At 42.6% G+C, this 21603-nt stretch overlaps 1 protein-coding gene across 5 annotated transcripts in view; it reads left to right on the forward strand.

Annotated features, from left to right (window-relative positions):
* The window catches only part of AOPEP (aminopeptidase O (putative)), a 424069-nt gene that overhangs the window by 304007 nt on the left and 98459 nt on the right, over positions 1–21603 (forward strand). For all 5 annotated transcript variants that reach the window (XM_061200582.1, XM_061200580.1, XM_061200581.1 and 2 more), the window contains exons 10-11: positions 5178–5221; positions 13167–13227. In XM_061200582.1, the coding sequence (XP_061056565.1) occupies positions 5178–5221; positions 13167–13227 (105 nt within the window). The remainder of the gene's footprint in view (positions 1–5177; positions 5222–13166; positions 13228–21603) is intronic.

Below are 21603 nucleotides of genomic sequence, written 5' to 3' on the forward strand. Positions count from 1 at the left end.
TGTAAAGCATTCATGGAGAATTTTCTTCTGTGCCTTGGATTATGTTTTCTTCAGGACTGGATTCTTTGTCTTTTATGCTATGCTTCTTGTTTCTGTCTCTCTCTTTTTGTGGGTTTTTGTTGTATTAGTTTGCATAGTTGCCATACTTTTCTTCTGGCTCATTCTCAGCATGAGTTGCACTGTCCTGACCTTCTGTTTATTCTCATATGTATTGGAACGTTATCCTTGATTTCTTTTGCAACTTGTCTTGGGAATGTTTTTCTTCCCCTCTGAGCTACAGTTTGAAATTTGGATATTATGCATGGAGAAGGTGGAGGGGAAGAGCTCCTCTGGAGCTGTATACAGCCTTTGTTGTAAGAATTTGGCTCCACTAACTCTTGACATTTTGTTAAAGGTCCCCAGCCACGATTCTCTTCACCTAACTTGGGTGCCACTTTTTTCCATTGCAGGTACTCTCTCAATTAATATTGTTCTTCCAATTCAGCTTGGAGCCCTAGAACCTATACAGTTCATGAGAGTGTCATCCTCAGTTGTTTATTTCCCAGGTTTTGCTCATCTCACTTGAGCAAACATTTTTCAGTCCCTTCACAGTCAAAAAGAGAGGAAAAATAAAGATATTCCTGTTTCTTTCCAAATGTGTGGGTATTTGTGAGAATTTGTGGGGTTTGGGCAATTCACCAGTACCACTCCTGCTAAGCATGAGGGAGGGGGTGGTACAGAGGGAGGGTTGGAGGCTGTGTTGGAATCTTATGTTTCTTCTTTAGTTGTCTCTTTGAAGTTTATGCCACAAGCTGTATTCTTTCCTTGTTTGGATGCTGCTGGTGAAGTTTTTGCTAACTTTTTTTAATGAATTGTGTTTTTGTTTATATTGCTAGTTAGTTATTGATGAGGAAGACCATGATTCAGTTTCTTTACTCAGAAGTTCCTCAGTTTCTTCTTTTTCCAATTTACTTTTGAATCCTTTCCTTTCCGAATACCCCATCTGCCCAGTATTTCAGAATTATCATCTTTCTACCTCCCAACTAAAATTGCTCTCTTGAGCTTAACAATGACTTATTCCTGACCATATCATTCCTTTTCAGTTCTTATGCTGCCAACACTGTCCTTATTTCAACATTTTGATTATTTGTTTTGCCTCTCCTACCTCCCCCTTCCCTATGACCATAGTAATTACTCATAAAACGTCTGACAGAAATCCCTAATCCTGTGTAATTATCAAGCCAGTGTCAGTTTATCCAGTAGAATCTACATGCACCTGCTTTTTGTTGAATACTTTCACCAGGACTAAAAAATAATTACCAAATTAGTCATGTGCCAAAATCGGTGTAGTTTTTTTTAATTGTAACGCTTAATTTAGTGTTGTTAGGTGATAATCAAAATATGCTGTCTGGGACTGACCTGATTAGTATATAGATTATTAGGAGAATAAGAAATGAAAAAAAAATTCCCAAGGCATGTGTTTTTCAACTAGAGTGTGGGCTTGTAACAATTGTCAGGGATCCAGATAAAATTTTACCCCGACCCACTGTCAAAACAGCAGGATTGTTGTTGTTGCTTTTGTCTTTGGCTTTAATTTTTTTCAGGCATACTCTAGTGGTAAGAAACTGGGACCCCTAGTATTTGTTGCTAGCTGACTTTGTCAGTGATCCTAGATCAAGTCAGTGTCTTAGATCCTGTCAGTGATCCTAGAATCAGCCTTGAAAGAAAACCCTCCTTGTCCAATTGATATTTGTAAGTTGTTTTTATAAAAGTGCCAACATGCTGAAGGGAAGAGTGAAGACAGATGAAAATTGAAAAGAGGTGGTAAAGGAAGGAATAATCATAAGAGACATCTTTCTTTTTATAACATTCTGTTGTGGAGAATGGGGAAAGGCTTCTATGATGAATCCACTCCACGAGTATATGCCAATTTATGACTAGAACCAGGAAAACTAGCATTTTGTGGTTAAGATTATGTCTATGAAAGGAATACAAAGGGCCAGTTGAGTTGATTCCACTGATGATACAAAGACTGCCTGGATGAGACCAAGTGTCTTCTTGGATTGGATGGAGCATAGCACAGAGAAGAATGTCTAGCACTGTAGACAAACATTCCCATAGCCTGTGGAAATACAGGCATCGTGTCTTAGAGATGCTTGAGGTATTGGTTTTTTGTGACCCAGGGTGATCCCTTAGACCCATCATCCTCAGCATTGGTTGGCAGCCTTCAGCTAGCTGCTGTGTGGCCTTCAGGTCTCAGCTCTGAGACAGGAAGAGGCAGATGGCCACCTGCTAAGAAGTGGGACAGTTATCTTTCTTAAAAAATGAAGCAGGGTTTCTTGGGGACTTCCTGCAGTTTTCTTGTATTCACACAAAATCTGAAACATTGCGCTCTGCAGTTTTGTAAAGAAAGATCCAATTGTAATTGGAAAATGCAAAAGGGCAGAATTAAGGTTAACTCTGGATTTCCTGCTTCTCATGCAATTAAATTCTCCCCCTTGCCATTGAGTTAATGTAATTTCCCCCCCACATAATTGGGCATAAATTACTGGACAAATGTGGGATAAGTTGTTATGGACTATAAGGAGATAATAAAGTAAAATTATAAGGAATCATAATTACAGTACTTGGATTTTTAAGAAGCAAGAATTCTGTCATTAAGCCAATGAAATATCTGCAAAGTAATCTAATGATAGATTATGAAAAATTAATTTCTAATTCAACTTTTTTTTACAAAATAATTATTAAAATAATAAAAATAATGACTCTAAGAACCTCAGTCAAAAATACTTCTTTGCATTCTAAATATTGCTTTTGTTTCCTTTGATAGTTTTTCTCAATATACCCACTGCAGGTGCATTATTCTATTTGGGGTTGTCCCCTTCCATTTTGACTGATACATGTTTTTTTTTTTTTTAATTGAAGTATGGTTTATTTACAATGTTGTATTAGTTTCTGGTGTGTACTGCAAAGTGATTCAGATATTCTTTTTCAGATTCTTTTCCATCATAAATTACTACAAGATGTTGAATATAGTTCCCTGTGCCATATAGTAGGACCTTGTTGTTTATCTATTTTATATATAGTAGTGTATAATATAGTACTGTGTATCTGCTAATCCCAAACTCCTAATTTATCACTCCCCCCCTTCCACTTTGGTAACCATAAGTTTGTTTTCTGTGTCTGTGAGTTTGTTTCTGTTTTGTAAATAAGTTCATTTGTATTATTTTTTTAGATTCCACATATAAGTGATATCATATGATATTTTTCTCTGTATGACTTACTTCACTTAGTATGATAATCTCTAGGTCCATCCATGTTGCTGCAAATGGCATTATTTTATTCTTTTTTATGGCTGAGTAATACTTTATCCATCTGTTGATGGTCACTTAGGTCGCTTCCATATCTTGGCTATTGTAAATAGTGCTGCTATGAACATTGGGGTGCATGGACTGATACATGTTTTTAATATTAGTTTTGTTGTATTTGTATTGTTTATTTTGGGTGAAGCAGCGATAGGCAAGTAGAGTCTTAGAAGAAGAACAGAGGTTGCAAGAAATAAATCTTTCACTACTGCTCTTAATAGGAAGATTTTTGCCTCTGGAAGAAATGGACCTAGCCACCCATAAACACGTAGGAAGTGATGGCTGGCTTCACCAGTGTAGTGATGGCTGTGCTTAATGCCATGATAGTAAAAGAACACCCTTGTCATACAAATTGTTTGCAGATTTCTATTCCTGTGTAATTCCATCTGTTTGTAATACGACGGTCTGCACTGCTGCTGGCACCTCACGCTCTGAGTTAAATGGATCTCATCAGAGCCCTGTGCTGACCCTGGATCTGCAGACTTGGTTGGGGTGGGCGTTTCAGTCTGGAGGGATGCTCATTCAGCAGTGTCATATTTGGTCATCTGGGCTTACACATGTGCCCTCTTTAAAGGACCAGTTTGAAGGGTTATTTTCAATTTATTGAAAGAAAACCTTCATGTATAGGTCTTATTTATTACTCAATATCAAGCCTCTAGAAAGTTAAACATTGTTCTTGTTTGTTTCGTGTTCTGTATTTATCCAAAATGTATCTTATCAAACCTTCAGATGAGGGAGGGTTGACACTAGACTTACCCATTTAGCAAATAAAAATGTACAACCCCCATAACAGATAAAGAACAAATAACTTTTTAGTGTAAATATGCCCCCAGTTTAACTGAGCATCCTATATTTTATCTGACAAACCTAGTTGAGACCAAATCAAGATTCCAGAGTTAGATGGGGTAAAAAGATTGGTCACAACACACAAGATGCAAATTAAATATAAATGTGATTTTGAACATTCGTGTGTGAATATTTTTTAGGTCTTCTGGTATTGTGGTTATGTTTTAAGAGATGCCTTATCTTTTAGAGATATTTACTGCAACATTGATTGGTGAAATTATGTAATGTTTGCGATTAACTTCTAAATAATACAGGAGGTAGGTAAGTGGATGGGGCAGATTGGCTGTGGGATAATGGGTACGTGAAGGTAATTATGCTTTTTTGCTACTTTTGAATGCGTTTGAAATTCTCCATAGTAAAGGATAAAATGGGTTTGTGTGTAAGTCATGCCTTTAGATTAAAAAAAAAATCTATTCTTGAAACATCTTAAATGTCAAACAATTGAGGACTTGCACAGTGGCGCCAGAAGAGGCTGCAGATGGAGGCAAGGGCCCGTGAACTATTTCTGGAATTGTGACATCTTTGTTCCTCCACTGGGATATTAATTGTCTTGATTTTTGTCTTTATTGTCCATACAGCAATGCAAAAAAGCTGTTAGTTACTAGCCTCCCAGAGCTGAGATTATTCAGTGTGTAATAGGATCTCCAGGGAAGGCTCACAAAGAGTAGACCATGGTTAAGTAGAGAGGGATAGTGCTTTATGCTCTGGCCAGCCTTTTGAAAATAGTTAAACATGAAATGAAATAAACTGTTGGGTTAGGACAAAATAACAAACGTTCCTTTTTTCAATTTGTTTGTGGTTGTAACTGATTGGATTGAAGCCCTGGTAAATTAATAAATTGAGTATATAGCCTAATAATTCAGTATCGGCCTACCTTCCCTAGCAGGTGAGCTGTCAGCAGCTGGGAACTCTCAGTCTCTGGCATGACTCTGAGCAGGGTTATTTACTGATGGACATCTTTAATGATTTGCTTTTTTCTTATTCCAGGATTTCCTTCAAATGCTGTTGGAGAGCATCCCAGAAGAAAGAAGGTGAGGACCGATTTAGGAATTAAGGGCCCAGTTTTATTTATTTATTTATTTATTTTAACATCTTTATTGGAGCCCAGTTTTATTTTTAATGTTAAAAATGACTCTGCCAATATATACACTACCAAATGTAAAATAGATAGCTAGTGGGAAGCAGCCACATAGCACAGGGAGATCAGCTCAGTGCTTTGTGACCACCTAGAGAGGTGGGATAGGGAGGGTGGGAGGGAGGGAGATGCAAGAGGGAAGAGATATGGGAACATATGTATATGTATAACTGATTCACTTTGTTATAAAGCAGAAACTAACACACCATTGTAAAGCAATTATACTTCAATAAAGATGTTAAAAAAAAAAAAGAGTAGTGTAGAAAATGCAATTTGGAAAACAAAACAAAAACAAACAAACAAAAAAAGACTCTGCCATTGTTTGGCAAGTTGCAACCTAGAAAGTTTAATCTTCCTCTCTCAATAGAGGAGGGACCTCCTCAGACAGCAGGAGTCCTGGGATGATCAACTAGGTCTAGAAATATTGGGAGTGTGGATTCTGGGAGCCAGCACACGCAGCGAGGGAGCCCCAGAGTCAGGAGCCCGGCAAATGGTAGAGGAGGCGAGCCAAGGACACTCTGTGGCCTCAGCTGCTGTGGAAAAGAATGGAGGGCAGTAAAGTTCTAACAGTTAGGGTGGCTTGTTTTGGAATGTCTGAAATGTTTCAGATTTACCATCCTTCTTTTTTTTAAGTAAACATATGGGTTTTCTTCATGTAAAAATCACATCAGATGTGGCCATCATTCCTAAGGTCAAGAACAACAGTTTAGGGCTTCCCTGGTGGCGCAGTGATTGAGAATCTGCCTGCTAATGCAGGGGACATGGGTTCGAGCCCTGGTCTGGGAAGATCCCACATGCCACGGAGCAGCTAGGCCCATGAGCCACAACTACTGAGCCTGCGCGTCTGGAGCCTGTGCTCCGCAACAAGAGAGGCCACGATAGTGAGAGGCCCGCGCACCGCGATGAAGAGTGGCCCCCGCTTGCCGCAACCAGAGAAAGCTCTCACAGAAACGAAGACCCAACACAGCCAAAAAATAAATAAATAAATTAATTAATTAATTTAAAAAAAAAAAAAAAAGAACAACAGTTTACCTGTGAGAATTTTTCTTTTCTTTTGTACCTGCCCTGAAATAACTTTTCAGGTCCTCTAATAGAATGGAGCAGTTTCCTTAGGAACTAATACAGAGAAAGGAAAAAGAAAATGAATAGAAATTGTATATTGCCTCCTTAGGCTGTTACCAAAGTCTGTTTCTGAACGACGACTCTGCATTCTTTCAGAAGAACTTCTCAGGACACAAATACAGCAATTTTTGTGGAAGCAACAAAGTGCATTTTTAGTTTTGGAGGTCTTCTTTCTTTTCATCCTCTTCCTAATAAGGTTATGGAGTTCATTTGGATGGCCCCAAGCCCTCTGGCTCTGGGGGACCTGGATTTTATCATTGCGAATATTTTTTGTGGACCCACAAAGAGACTTTTGTTGTGATTGTGGAAGTTCAGAGCAGCATCTCCATTGAATGGTGGCCACCGACCACCAACCTTCACCCTTGAGAGGATGTCTCGCCCAGTTAGGATCACTTTTTGGCTAGCAGGCTTAAGCTTCTTTTTAAAATTCTCCTGAAGAGTTAAGGAGATTTCATTGCTACAATGAATGTATTTCAGCAAGTATACTAGAATATATTTTGAAACTAAAACATCTTCTTTCCTGCCAACTAATCTCAGAATCTAATTCAGCTATTAAAGCGGACTGTTCACCCTTTTGCCTGTGCAGCATGTTGTACCAATTTTATCCAGGTCTCCAAAGGCCCCACACCTACCCCTGGAGCGTCCAACCTTTGGCTCCATTGCAAACTGATCCTCAGGCACATCTGTTAAGCACGTGAGCTGTTCTGAACAGGACAAAGTTTTTCACTTTAGACCAGCCAGTTAGGGTCCTGGGGCTGGCACGTCTGTGTCATACTGTGTTTCCATTGTTCTCTTGCTTCGATTAATTTTAGCATTCTCTACTGAGCACCTCCCTTACCAGACTTTAGGCTGGACACTAGGTAACAGAAAGGAATCAATTCTATGCCTAGCCCTCAGGGATTTCCTGGTCAACTGCTGAAGACAAAGATGTACATGAAACATGTCATGACTCAGGGTAGGAGGTTCTCCGGTGAGCTTCAGAGTCCTGGATGCACGGAGATAGAGTTCAGCAGTCCTAGCCTCGAGCCTTCAGGCCAGAGGTACTACTGAAGGTTTTAGGTAGGGAAGTGCCGTCAGCAGGTTGGAAAGATACTCGGGGGAGGCAGCATGGAAGATAGATGGGGGTGGGGAGAACTAGACATCAGGAGACCAATTAGAGACCGATACAGCAGTTCACTCAAGAGATCCAGAGCTGGAGCCGTGGGTGGGATGGTGGCAGTGGGCTCTGAGAGTATGAACAGATCTCAGGAATATTCCGGAGGTGCCACAGTTGACTTGGTTGATTGGTTGTGAAAGCTGAAAAGAGGAGTCCAGCGTGACCTGACCTTTCTCTCTTGGCCACTTGGTTACATGCTGAGTGTAGAAGCCCTGGCAATCCAGCTGGTAGTTGTTTGGTCTCAGGAATCAGTATGGGGCAGAGGGAAGGAAGGGCGAGTATTTGAAGGTGGAAGAGCGGAGATGAGGAGTCATGTTTTAGACATCTTCAGTGTGAGGTTTCGGTTTAAATGCTGATGAGACCAAGGAAAGAAAAAGCTAGAAGTGCTTAGAAGGAGATTCAAACAAATCCTGGGTGCCCGTCTGCCCTGGTACAACAGCACCCTAAGGAGAACCTTATCCAACATGCCTTGCCCACCTGATATTCCAGCGGTATCAACAGCTGCCGGTTCTCTCTTTGCTCATCAGTTATTGTTGTTTGTGTGTGCACATTCACGTGTTTGTTTTAATTCAGTACTTTTCCTCCCCCACGAAGCTAGGGAGTACTCATTTGTAACTGTTACCTCAGCAGTTTTCATTATCTACCCAAGCACAAATGACTTGCTCTGATCAAGAAAAGAAGTAACCATGTGCAAAGCTTTGGGGCGTACACTATTTGTATCCCCACATAGGAAGGGAACTTAAAAACGTAAATTACTAAAATTTAAAAACCCATACAGAATGTAAGTTGCATTCCAGAACAAGAGCATTTTCTGTTTCAGGCCCTGAGCATGGAAGCTCCTAAAGCCTTCATCCATCTAGAAATGCACTTCCCAAATTCTTTCCGTCTTCTCTCAGTTCCTGGGAGCGTTACCGGGCCTTGTGCTTTCCTTTAGAGGCGCAGATAGAATGTGATCTTTAGAATCCCAAGAGGCCGAAGACAGAGCCAAGAGTGATAAAGACCTTTCTCCTGATCAGCAACAAGTTGATAGGCACAAGCAGCAGATATGGTTAATAGTCAGTTCCCCATCCTTGTCACCCCATCCCCAGAAATCAACTGAAGAAGCAACACACTACAGGCAATACTGTTTTCTCGCACGCCTGGGTCTCTTTCTATGTACTGTAATATTACGAAGAGAGGAGCAACTGGTCACTTTCGCAGCCTTAAACACAGATTATTTTTCTAGCCAGCATCGTGCAGGATGGCCAGCATATTCTCTCCCTTGCAGCATTAACTACACGTGACCACATTCAGAGCTCACAGGGTCTGAAGACTCACTCCTAAAACTCAGAGTTGCCTTTCAGGACGTAGGCGTACAGCAAGGGAACTCTCCAGCCAGAGGGTAAAACAACCTGCTGTTCCAAGTACCCAGGAGGTCTCAGTAATGAGGCAGAAGTACCGCTCACTAGTACAGAGATGTAGGGCGTGCAGTCGTGGGTCTGTGTACTTTTAGCTATCTGTATAAAATCAATTTCCATAGTGATCAGACATGCAGAAGAGTAATTTCCTGTAAGTTCTGGATCCCAGCGAAGTGGAAATGCTTCTGCTTGTCTGTTGTGATTATTTAAGCCACATGATCTCAGAGAGGAAAAATTCACCGTTGGCTTTGACTCTGAGTGTCTTGATTTGAAAAAGTCAGCTTTCAGCTTTACCACTGCTGTATACCCAAGTTCAGAACTAAAAATTCACCTGTACTGTCATCTCAGTAATTATGATCAAAACAGCAAAAATTATGTACATTTTTTTTTCATAAAACATACAGCCCATTTCTTTCCTGAAAGTTCAGCATTGTCAAACAGTCTCCCATAATTTCCTTGGGAGGTAAGGCTACTTATACTACCTTAAAAAATTGTTTCTGGCAGATGGAGTTAGTGCTTTGATCTTCCTCTCATAGTTTAACATCTCATTCCACGTTAGGAATCTGTAAACAGGCATCAGTGCAGTTTGATGTCTGTGCTGATACTGGGAGTCTAGAAACTGAGATCTTTTCTTTAGCCCTTTTCTTTAGCCTGGGCTGACTTTGACCAGTCTTCTTATACTGCAGTTTCTCCATCTGCTAAAAAGCCACACAACAGTTGACACCCACTTCACGAGGATATTATGAGGAATGAAGTGATAATGGTTATAAGATGTTTTGAACCTTTCCAGGGGAAAGTGATCTGGAAACACAGGTTCTCTTCATTCACAGCAGAGTGTCTTTTGCTCCTGGAGGCAGCTAAACAATGAACTCTCCTGTCCTCATGCTTCTGCCCCTCCCAAGAGTCTCCCTATCTCTTTGGAACTGTAATTGAGGGACAGACACACAGGGCAACCGCAGCAGCGGCCAGGTTAGCTTCAGCAGGAGAGATGTGAACAAGAAGTCAGCGTTGGTGAGAGCCAGCGCAGGCCTTCTCCTCCTGCAGGCTTGTCTGCATCATAAATCATGAACCAATGTATTGTGGATTAATTTCCTGAATTAAACGCAGAAAGAAAAGGGGGGGCTTTGCAGCCAGGCAACACAAGTCTGAATCCCAGCTCTTCAAGCACCATCTAGGAGGCCCTGCATAAGGCCCTTAGTCTCTTGGACCTTTATTTGCTCATCTCTAAGATGGGGATAATGATATTGGTCTTGTACAGAACCTCGTGCCTGATAGGCATCCACCGAATGTTTGCCACATAGAGAAGCTTTTGCCTGTTCTCAGTCTTCTCTGGTGAAGACTTGAACCTCAGTTAGTAACATTCCAGGACTCAACTCCCCAGCCCCCGCCCTCCTCCATGCCATCCCCCCTCCATGCCACCGCTAAAGAAGTGTCTTTAAGCTAAAATTCCCTGAAGGAAATTTATGTCCCTGCCCTCTTACTCACTCCTCCATGGGCATGCACAACAGCTGTTCACCATCTTTTGTAAAATCACTTGAAAATGGCTCTGAAGTCACTCCCCAGACTTCTCTTCTTCAGGATATTTAATCCCAGCTCCCTTGACCTCCCCTGTGGGTCCAATGTGTTTACCCCTTTGATCATCACTACTGCTTTTTTCTAAATCCTTTCTAAATTCTCTGTCTTAAGTTGTGGCAGGTTTAAGAATGCCCATTTTCCTAGAATCCACAGCACAATGAAGCTCAGTTCCGAGTCAGACGCTTGCTGCTGCCTTCCTGGGTATCACCTGAAGGATGGGTGACAGGAGCTTTTGGCCCCAGGGCTCTGGACTCAGGAGTGTCTCTCTTTGGCTGTAAAGGAAGCAGATGAATGAGCTGCTTAGATAGAAGCACCAACGAAGGAAGGACAGGGAAGAAAATAGACCCTTGCTTCTAAATCAGGGCAAACAACTTAGAGTGCCAGCAGGGCCTCCACAGCCGCTCAAGCCCCGGGGCAGCAACTCTACCCCACCAAATGAACTGCCCACCCGGGTGCCAGGCAAGGTGCGGACGGTTTGCATTCGTTCCAAACAAGAACAGGCCTTCCACTGAGCACTGTCTTCAATGGAAATTACAAGATTTGTCTTACCTTCCAGCCTCACAAATGTCACTAGAAAATAAAACAACCTCAAGTCTCCTTGGGCACTTCTCTAAGTGGCCCTTCTGCCCCACTTTCCTCCTCCTAGCAGATCAGTCATGCCAGTTGAGGACATTTCCAGCATCTCTTTCTACAGCCAAGCAAATAAATCAAGCCCAAGAAAGAATAATGATCTTGATTTAAGGTGCTCTGAGAGATGCCTCCTCTCTTCTAGTTGCCCCCACCCCTGGTCCATGTGCGTATGCGCACACACACTCACACACAGACATCTGAGGGCACGCACGCGTGCACGCACGTGAGCACACTCACTTCCGCACTCTCACAGCCTACAGAGGGGACTTGGCCATCTGCACTGAGTGGTGGTGTTAGATGACAAGAAATAGTGGGGAAAAGCCCAGGGATGGTGGCACCTGGCCTTTCATAGAGGCACAGCCAGTAATTCCGCTGACCTGGGAACTGGACACACAGCCTAGGGAGGTGGTCACCTTCCCCTTATTCACTTCTGGCCTCTTCCCTGCCTGGTCGTCCCACAGATGGGCATCATCTTGAAAATGAATCTGAACCAGTTTCTTTCCCTCTTTGTATTTTCTCTGTTTTGAAATAGCAACAGTTGCCTCCTTCGGCAGTCTTTGCTTTTGCCCTGGGCAGGGAAGACAGAGGCACACAGGTGACTTGCTTCTCAGTGGAGAAGAAAAGGAAGGGACAGTATCAGTCAGCCCTGTATTACCCAAGCCCACCCCCCTCCTTCCCTCCCTCCCTTCTCACTGTGGTCCAGCCCACAGCCCAACCAGCACAGGTGTGAGGGGAGCGCTTGGCCTTCAGCACCTTAACCAATGCAGACAGCATTGTATCTTTCCACAACTTCTTTACAATTCCAAAGGGAGGGAGGAGGGAATATTACATATATGTAATATAGTATATAATATATAAAATTTTAAAAAAATACAGAGCTTAACAACTTGGGAATATCCTACTGGGAAAGGTGATTATTAACTTAAAAAGGAATAATATTTATTGAGTCAACAATGAAATGTGTTTTCATTCATGAAAATAAAAAATATCTATGGGGATCCTCTCTTATGCCAAGAACCGTTTTAAGTGCTGGGTTTAGAGGAGTGAGTAAAACAGACTTGGACCCTGGTCTCAGAGAGCTTTGATCCAGTGAGGAGACAGTTAAAAATCAAGTAACCAAATAAATTGCAATCACAAACTGCGATGGATGCTGTGCCACAGAGGACAGGGAGCATGGTGGGTATGACACACACAGCCTGGGAGAGGCTCCAGGAAGGCCTCTGTGGTTGGAGAGACCAGGCATGAGCAGGAGTTATCTAGAAGCCAGGGAGGAATTGCTTAAACTTCAGGAAGACAGTCTGTTGACCCTAAAAATATTGGATACTTAGTACATTTAAGGAGTATTTAAATCAGCAGGGCATGAAACCAAAAGATTTCAGCTTCCTTTGGATCAGACGTAACAAGTGATCATAATATTTCAAATAAAGCAGAATGAAGGCCTGCTTGAAAACAAGCATCAGAAGCCATGTGTGCTCCATGGCTGTGAGCCTCTCAGGGCTCCAATAATGATTTGTCTCATTTTTGCTTGCTGTAGCCCATGCTCACTATAAAGTTGGAATTTCATTTTGGTGCACTAAGTGCTATAGTGTTCAGATTTCACTTTACTCCACCTCTTTCCAGGAAGCAGTCATGCCTGCTGTGTCCCATGAACATGCCCTATCCTCCCTGAATGGGCACTCCCAACCAAGAAGTTCCTCTCAAGACATTAAAAGCACCTATTGTGGTGTGCCTTTGATGCTTAGATTTCATCGTGTGCACTCTCTTTGACTGGAAAGGAGCTGTATTGAACTTGACCGGGTCCCCCTCCTCACTGTAACCTGTGACAGCATTGCGCTTTCTCCCGATTTCTCTGGAAGATTGATGCGGTGATGTGCCCGAATAGTTAGAACCATTCTGTGTAATAAGTGCTCTGTAACTTTTTCAGTCCTTTACTTTTTGTTGTTGTTGTTTTATTTTTAAAGGCTTGAGTTGTCTGTTGAAAACATCTTCCGAGACTGGCTGGAGACTTCCGGAATACCACAGGTGTGCTTAAGATAACTGCTTCCCGAGAGTCTGTGGAGAACAGTAAGGCTTGTCACTTAGTGTATCAATCATGACAATGATTTATTTGTATATACTTACAAAAGTAATCCTCTTGCTGAGTTGGAATATCCCTAAGTCAGGAAAATGATGGTCTCCCACACTTTCAGGCCTGCATGGTGATGTGTGCCTCAGGCCCCTGCCTCTAGTGACCGTGGTGCTGTAGGTGGACATTCTGGTTGACCCTGAACTGAGTGTTAAATGAGGTCTTGCAAAGCGTGGCATATACTTTGGGCGGCGTCACCCGGCAGCAGGTCAATGCTGCCATCGGGCCTCGAGCTCTGCTGTTTGGGTGCGGCCATACGCGTGAGCTAGCTTGCCTGCCGCGTCCCTCTGACCGGGCGTACCCGTAGTTTCTCCATCATCACCCCTGTGTGGCTGCCCTCGACTTCCTCCTCTGGCTGTGCATCTCTACCTCTGGCTGCTCTTCTCATCTGAGGGAGCAGTTTAGATTCATTTCTCTGTCTCAGGGACCGGGACCCATCCCTCCTTCAGCTTTCCTTCTCTCCCTCCGTTTCAGCCCATGGGCAACTCTGAGGGACAGACGGTTCCCAGGCAGCCCTCGCTGCGTGAGAATCACCTGGCCTGGAGCCTCCTCTCCCTTCCGCGCTCCCCGGGTCTTGTGCTTCGCGGAGCTTAAAGGGCAGCCCTGAGGGCCAACCCTAGCTAGAGCCTGGGCCCTGAGAAGTCCGAGGGTGGCATCCTGAATGCGGCTGGTCAAAGGACCCTGTAGGCCTGAAACTCTCCCAGCCTGGGCTGGCCCCCGGAGCAGCTGCAGACCCGTCATAGTGGGCCCTAGCGTCTGGGAGTGGACCCCCAAGGTGGTGAGAAACTCTGCCCCGGGCCCAGGCAAGCGGCCCTGTTAGCCTGCTCGTTTCTGGTTTCATGACCGGTTATATGAGCTTCCCCTTGGGAGTGTCTGAATGTCAATGAAGGTCTGTGAACCATGAAATTAAGGAACAGGAGGGGCTGTTCTCCATTACCTTTTCATCCCTCTACTCACATCTTTGTCCCGTTCTACCACACGGGGGGAAATGTCGGCCACCAGCCACCATGAGCTCATTCCTAAAAAGGATGCATTGCCTTCGGTTCAGGAATGCATGTCACCTGTTAAAACTTATTTGTTTGGCCCAGTCCTTCTGGGAGTGAAGAAGAATAAACACGCAAAACAAAATGGGTGGAATAAGGCAGCACCTGGTCCTGGGAGGCAGTGCTTTCAACTCGTGTATAAAATAATGAGCTCCTGTGATTTCTACGTCGGTGGCTTCCAAACCAGGCCACTAGCTGAGTACAAAAATCCCAGGAAACAAAGTTAAGGTTCGTCTGATCCTCAATAGCCAAGCCTTGCTCTTCTTGTTTTCGATGGGGGTGAGGTGAGGGCTGGGTATCCCCCGAAGCCGTCTGCCTTGTGTTCCTCGGCCAGGCTGTTGCAAGGCTCCCAGACATTCTTAGCAGGGCCTGGAAGCTGGGAAGAGTTGGGAGCTCACAGAGCAGAATCCCACATTTCCTGGCCCAGAACAACAAGACCACTGTGTTCAGCAGTTAGCCCCGAGGGAAGAGAAAAGAAAGAGTCCTTAATCGAGTGCCCAGAAGCAGGCGCACCCCACTCGGGCTGCAGCACTGGGGCTGACCCGCTTGCTCCCAGGAGGCTCTAATTTCCCCTGAAGAAGAAGAGGCTTTGCCACCAGCAGGAGGCTTTTGCTTTTCATTAAAAGGGGGAGGGGTGCGTGGAAGGGAGAGATCTGCCTCTGAGCGGTACGTTTTTTCCAAAGGTCTAGTTGCATTAGTGACAGCTTATAGCATAGACAAGAATCTCCGCTATAAACTGACGAAACCTGCTGTCAAAACACAGCCAGGTGCAATGAGGCCAACCCGGCTATAAATTGTATTTAAGACCCAACTGGTATTTCCTTGGGTGCTTAACTGTTCGGTAAAAACAACAGCGTCAGACAGAAAAGATCCTGATTTAGTGCACATCTTTCCATTGGTGAATGATCAGACGGCATCTTTTCATCTCTTCACCCATTTTCTGCCATTATTTATGTGGTTGATGGTGATTTACCTGCTCGCAGCCCTTTTCGCTTTCCTTGAGAGTTCCTTCTCGTTTCCACTTCAGTGAAAGACTCTGCGCCCTCTTGTTGCAGGAGCCTCACAGTGAATGGAACACCTTGTTCTCTGTCCCCATCATTATAATATAAAGTTACTGGTGTGTTTGGCCTGGAATGACAACCAGAGCACTGAAATCGTTCTGATGCTCTTTGTCTCATTGAAAATTTCTGTTCACCAGCAATTGAAGTCATTCACGACAAAAGAGTCACGTTCTACTGGTGAAGTTTTCATTCTACAGGTTACAGAGGCTTTTTGTCTTCTCTCAGGAAGGCTTGCCTTGGGGTTGGCCTCCATTTTCCTTTTTGCCCACATGAATGGAAATCATTTTTTTTTAATGTGGAAATAGCTTCAGCAGCTATAAAAGTAAGCACGAGCCCCAAAGAAGTAAAAGAAATTGGATCCAAACCTCTTTAAAGAAACACCCAACTCTATAAACTTTGACTTTGCAAACAGACTTAAAATGGATTGTGTCATTGGTATTATAGATGATTTCTTTTATGACTTTTTTCTGATTATAGAAGTATTACATATTGAAATATAAAAAGTTTGTAATAAGAAAATAAAAATGACCCAGAGATAATTTTTTGATAGAAATCCTTTCAGTCATTTTTCTGGTCTCCCTTTTCAAAAATAAAAATGATATGTTCTCTGTAGCAAGTTCAAGCACTACCAAAGTATAAAACATAAAAGCTCTTGCCCCTTTCAATCTTACTCTGCAGAGATAATCTATGTCTGGTATGTGTCCTTCCACACATTTTCTGTGCTATACATTATGTAAATGTATATCCTTTAAAAAAAAATGGAATCTTATTATCCAAACTTAAGGTTTTCATTTAAAAATATATCGTAAGCAATTTCCCATATCCCTTGATATAATTCAAGAGCAATGATTTTTAACAGCTGCATAGCTTTCTAATAAGTGGTACCATAATTTAATTTACTCAGACCCTCCCAACTGTTGGAATAGTATGCATTATTTCTAAGAAAGTTGCCCATTCTGCTAATTTGACAGTTCTATAAATAGATTTTTATTTCTTTTCATGTTTGCCCAAAGATCTCCTCCCACCACCAGCCCATATGTACATATATTCCAATCTTTTTTAAAAACATTTATATGCAAATACGTTAGAAATAACTTTTCTCCCTCCAGCCCTTCCTCTTTACTTCTTTATTTTAGTTGTTACAGAACTCTCTGACTCCTCTCTTTCTTTGATTTCCTGCCCACATTGCCTGATATCCTTATGTAAATTTATAATTTTCTTTCCTTTCCTAGCACCTCCCCCACTTTTTCATTATATTTTGCTTGGACTAGTGCAGTAGCTAATTGCTCTTTTAGCCACCAAGCTGTCGCCCTTTCCTTCCGTCATCTACATCAATGCTAAGTGAATCTTCCCCCAAACACAGCTTACATCCCTCCTCACCAGAAACTTTTTTCCCCATTTAGAACAATCTCTCTGGCTTGCTGTTTGAGGCTGTCAGCAGAACTGCCCCAAGCTACCTTTTTAAACTTTATTTTCCACCACTGCTAGGCATATGCCCAATCATAATTATCAGTCTCCAAATAGTTACGAGCTGAAGTTTAATTTTAATTTAATCTAAATTTAAATTGAAAATCTAATAATACAGTCATGGTTTGGAACAACATGGGTGTGTGAATGAATCCACTTTTTCAACTGTCAATTCTATGAAATCTAAATTCAGACCAAGCATTTCTGAATCAAATTTAGCATCCAATTGAGATAGACTGTGAAAACACATCAGACTTAGACGACTTAGTACAAAAAAGTGAAGGTAAAATATATCATTAAAGGTTTTTAAAATATTGGCTACATGTTGAAATGATTATATTTTGGATACATTATAACCCAATGTATACACACCCAAGAAAATATATTATTAAAATTAATTTTAGCTATTACAGCTTACATTTTATATGTGGCAATTAGAACATTTTAAATGACAAATGTGGCTTGCGTATATTCATATTGAATAGTGATGCTCTAAAGCTATTAGTTGAGTTAAAATCTGAGTGCATAATGCCTTGAAATCCCCCACTGAATAGATATAATTGAAATCATCTGTATTTTTGTCAAATGTATGGATAAAGATGGAGCTGGCCAATCCATAGACGCCCTTCAATCTGCTCTGATGGCATGGATGATCATAATCCACGGGTAAGGGGTCGGATGCTGCTTTCACAGCAGGCATTCATAAGGGTATGAACGAATTACCAGCCTCTCTTCAGTTCTTAATTTCAACTCCCAGGTGACCCATTTCCCAAGGTACCAACAAGTAACACAATAATGCTGGTGAACCTCACAGCCCTTCTATGGCTTGGGCTACTCTTTGGGGAAAGTGCTCAGCAGCCTTAAATGGCAAAGTCACGGGCAGCAGTGGCAGCAATGGGGATAGAGAGGGTGGGTAATGGCCAATCACATAAAGTGTCCTAGAAATAGGCAGGAGTCAAGCTCCCAGGATTTAGAACATCAGGTTATTGTGTCATCTTGGAAAATGCCTCTCCTTTCTAAACAAACACCTGCAAGTTGCCAAAGGCCACACAAGCAAATGATGGAAAACTTAAGTCTTGTAGGGAAAAATGCTGCAGTCACAAAATTGAGGAAACTTGATAAGACATGATGCAAGAGACTCCATGTCATTGGGGCCATGATGTGCTTTTAGCACAGAGCAAGCCAAGTGGTTTGTTAGAGGAATAACTTGTAGGCTTCTTTTAGCACAGATTATGTACTATTATCAACATAATTTAAAGGCCCATTAGGATACTTAATCTTAGTGGTGTCTATAAAAATTCTACATTTGATGGTCATTCAAGAAAACTGAGACTGGTTATTTTGCAAATTCCAGAGAAATCATATTTTTCAAATTATATGTGCTATGAGATCCTTGGTTCTTTTCTATCAATAATAGCAGTGGCCATAATGTGGTGTGCGTTTTGGGCTCCTAGTAATTTTGCTGTCATTCTTGTTCAGTGGTTAGATTAACAATTTCTAAGTGACGAAACATCTTGTCAGGGATCCTTGGAGATACGTTCTCTGTCCTCACTTGGGGCAGGGCCTGCATTGTCGATGAGTCACCACTGTCACTTACTGGTCATCGAAGCGATGGCCCTTCTTCCCACAAGCTCCTCAGAGTGATATACTGCTTGGCAGTCACAAGAGATGAGGAGAGATTTTATTGAAATACTTTCATTTTTAGCCTAATTTTCTTTATTTCTGGCATCTGTGGCTTTGTGCTCATATTAGGTAGCTCAGGCTGCCATAACAAAATACCAAACTAGGTGGCTTAAATAACGGACATTTATCGTCTCACAGTTTTGGAGGATGGAAGTCCAAGATCAAGGTGCGGGCAGGTTTGATTTCTCCCAAGACCTTTCTCCTTGGCTTGCCGATGGCCACCTTCTTGCTGTGTCCTCACATGGTCTTTCCTCTGTGTGTGTAGAGAGCTCTGTCTTAATCTCCTATTCTTATAAGGACACCGGTCAGATTGGATGAGGCCCCACCCATGTGATCTCATTTTACTTTAATCACCTCTTTATGGCCCCTGTCTCCAACACAGTCACATTCTGTGGAACTGGGGGCTAGGACTTCAACATGTCAATTTGGAGGGTACAAATTTAGCCCACAATAATGCTGATTCCCAATATTTCTCTGATTAGTTCCACATTTCTTGTGAATCCTTTCAAAGTGACCTATAAAAATCACTCAAGTCAACCATACTGTATTTTATTCCCTTATAAATGAATATGCTTTGGATATAACTTTTTTGGTCCCAAATGACATTAGCATCCTGTCCACAAAAATTTAAAGTCTCTTATGAAATGAGAGACAAATGTGGGAAGGAAGAGTCCATTCTCCCAGGGAGAAGTAGGTAATTGAAGGTCTGGGCCAGGCGTTGTGTATTATTGGGGGTGTCCGATTTGACACTGTCCAAATGTATTGACCTCTTCACAGTGTAAGGCACCACATGAAACAGGAGACATTTTCCTTTGGTGCCCCAAATGAAAGCACTGTATCCTTCCTTCTTTTCTCTCCCTTTCAAAACCTGATTTCCAGAAAGAATTTGAATCTCATTCACAGTAATCTAAGACTAGACACCAAGTGAATAGTAAGGATTAAAAGTGTTTCCTCTCCCTTGAAGATTTCCTTTGTAACTGTGTCAGATCTTAGGCTTCGACAAAACTGTCAAGCATCCCAGACCAGATGGATGAGATTTGCTAGGGGACGCTTCTTCCAGGATCTGAAATCATACCTCCCAGCCAGGTGCCTTCCTTCCCTGCCCCTTCCCTTCTTTCTGTGAATGTTGCCCGTGTATCTATCCTTTACGAGGGACTGTGCATGACTCAAAGATGAGAGAAACACAGGCTTTACCCTCAGGATGCTTAATTATTCAGTAGGAAAAATGGATACACAAATAACCGACCTAAGGCAGAGAGCGGTAAGTGGTGTAAAACTAACTCACTTTTAGAGTTGGGAAGAAAGAGGTCATTTTGCATTTGTGGAAGCGGAAAGGATTGAGGTGCCATTTAAAGTTCAGTCTTGAAGGACAGGTAGGGGAGAAGGTCATTTCAGGCTGGGGGAGTGACATGTTCAGCGTCTAGTGGTGGAAACTAAGTGTGCATGTTTGAGCAGCATGGGGCAGAGTCAGATCTCAATGATGGGGGTGAGGGGAGGTGTTGATTAACTAGCTTGTCATACCATGATTAAGGCTCTGTGGGTAATGCCTCAGGACAAGGGGAATGGAGGCAACTTCCCTGGGGGAGAGGAGCGGAGGAAAGGACCCACCCTCCTAAGTGAGCCTTACTCTCACTCTCAGCTCACTTGCCCCAGCCCTGGCCCCTGCCACACTCTAACCAAGGCGATTCCATCCCCCAAAATAGACAGGTGAATGCAATTCATAGTGATAAAATACATCAGGTGAATGCATTCTGACTACCATTTGGAACAGTGATCTCTCCCTCTCCATTTTCCTTCTTAGGAAGTAGTTTATTGTTGCCTGCTTTGCATGGAGAGCAGGATCTGCAAAGCGGATTGATTAGTAAGGCAGGACACAGCCAGACTGCACAGGGCTGAATGTGATGATGAAGAGTTCTCACAAAATGCACCGAAGGCTCGTAGAAAGTGTGCTAGTGCTTGAGTGGCAGTTAGATACCTGGACAGGTGGGCCGGCAGCCTTGCTGGAAAGAAGACTCCCCGGATGAAGGGCCACGTCTTTCCCCTCCACGCAGGTACTAGGGAGTCTCGTGGAGTGAGAGGCACAGTTAGAGAGATTTTTGCTCCTTGGTTTTCAACTTTTGAAATTTTATGTCTAGAAGCTATTCATTTACATGGATACTTTTTAAAAGCATCGTTAAATATCTCGATGTCCGTTGGTGTCTCCCCAGAAAACATATCTACAGGTGCCCTCAAAGAAATGAGTAGGAAGGGACATGAAACAAGTACAAGTTCGTGCAATGCAGATGATGTGGCCAAATCCTGCTAAGTGTTGAGGGAGAACACTGAGGACATTGACTGGGACCAAGACCCGCATCCTTCAGAATCTCAGATTTGATATATAAAGATTTTTAAAGCAAGCTCAGAGGAAGGCATATGATAATGGCTTTCTCAGGTGAATGAAAAGCATTTGAGAACTTTTTTTCTTTAAAAAGGAATAACAATTCTAAACTGGCCCAGATGGACACAGACATGATCAGGATGTAACAATGTGGAGAGAAATCCTGTATTTGCTTGGTGGACTAAGGATAAACCTGCTGTTCTGCCTTTTGAACCAGAAGGAAAAGGAAACAGGAGCCACTAGCTCTGGAAAGTCTGTTTGGCTCAGTTCAGTTGATGGAGACAGTTGGTAGTGGCCTGTGCACATGTGGGTTTTAATAAAGAGATAAGGCTGGGTAACTTCTAGAAACATAGCTTTGCAGGCTTGGGTTGGAGGCCCTCACCTAGTCCAGTTATACTGAGACCTGGTTTTGGAATAATCCAGGAAGCTGTTTAAAACTACAGGTCCCAGACTCAGGCCACACCCTCTGAATGAGGATCACCGTAAGGAGGGCTGGGACTGACTGATAGAATCCATAGTTATGTCATCTTCTGAAATATATTCTGTGAAAAGGGTTCTCCTTCTTTGCCGAGTACAGTCTAAACTCTTAGAGGCCTTCACTTTTATGTTCTTCCTGAGCAATCCAAATATTTGGCTTTGTGT

Source organism: Eubalaena glacialis, chromosome 9 (assembly GCF_028564815.1).
Source record: "Eubalaena glacialis isolate mEubGla1 chromosome 9, mEubGla1.1.hap2.+ XY, whole genome shotgun sequence".
Lineage (NCBI taxonomy): Eukaryota > Metazoa > Chordata > Mammalia > Artiodactyla > Balaenidae > Eubalaena > Eubalaena glacialis.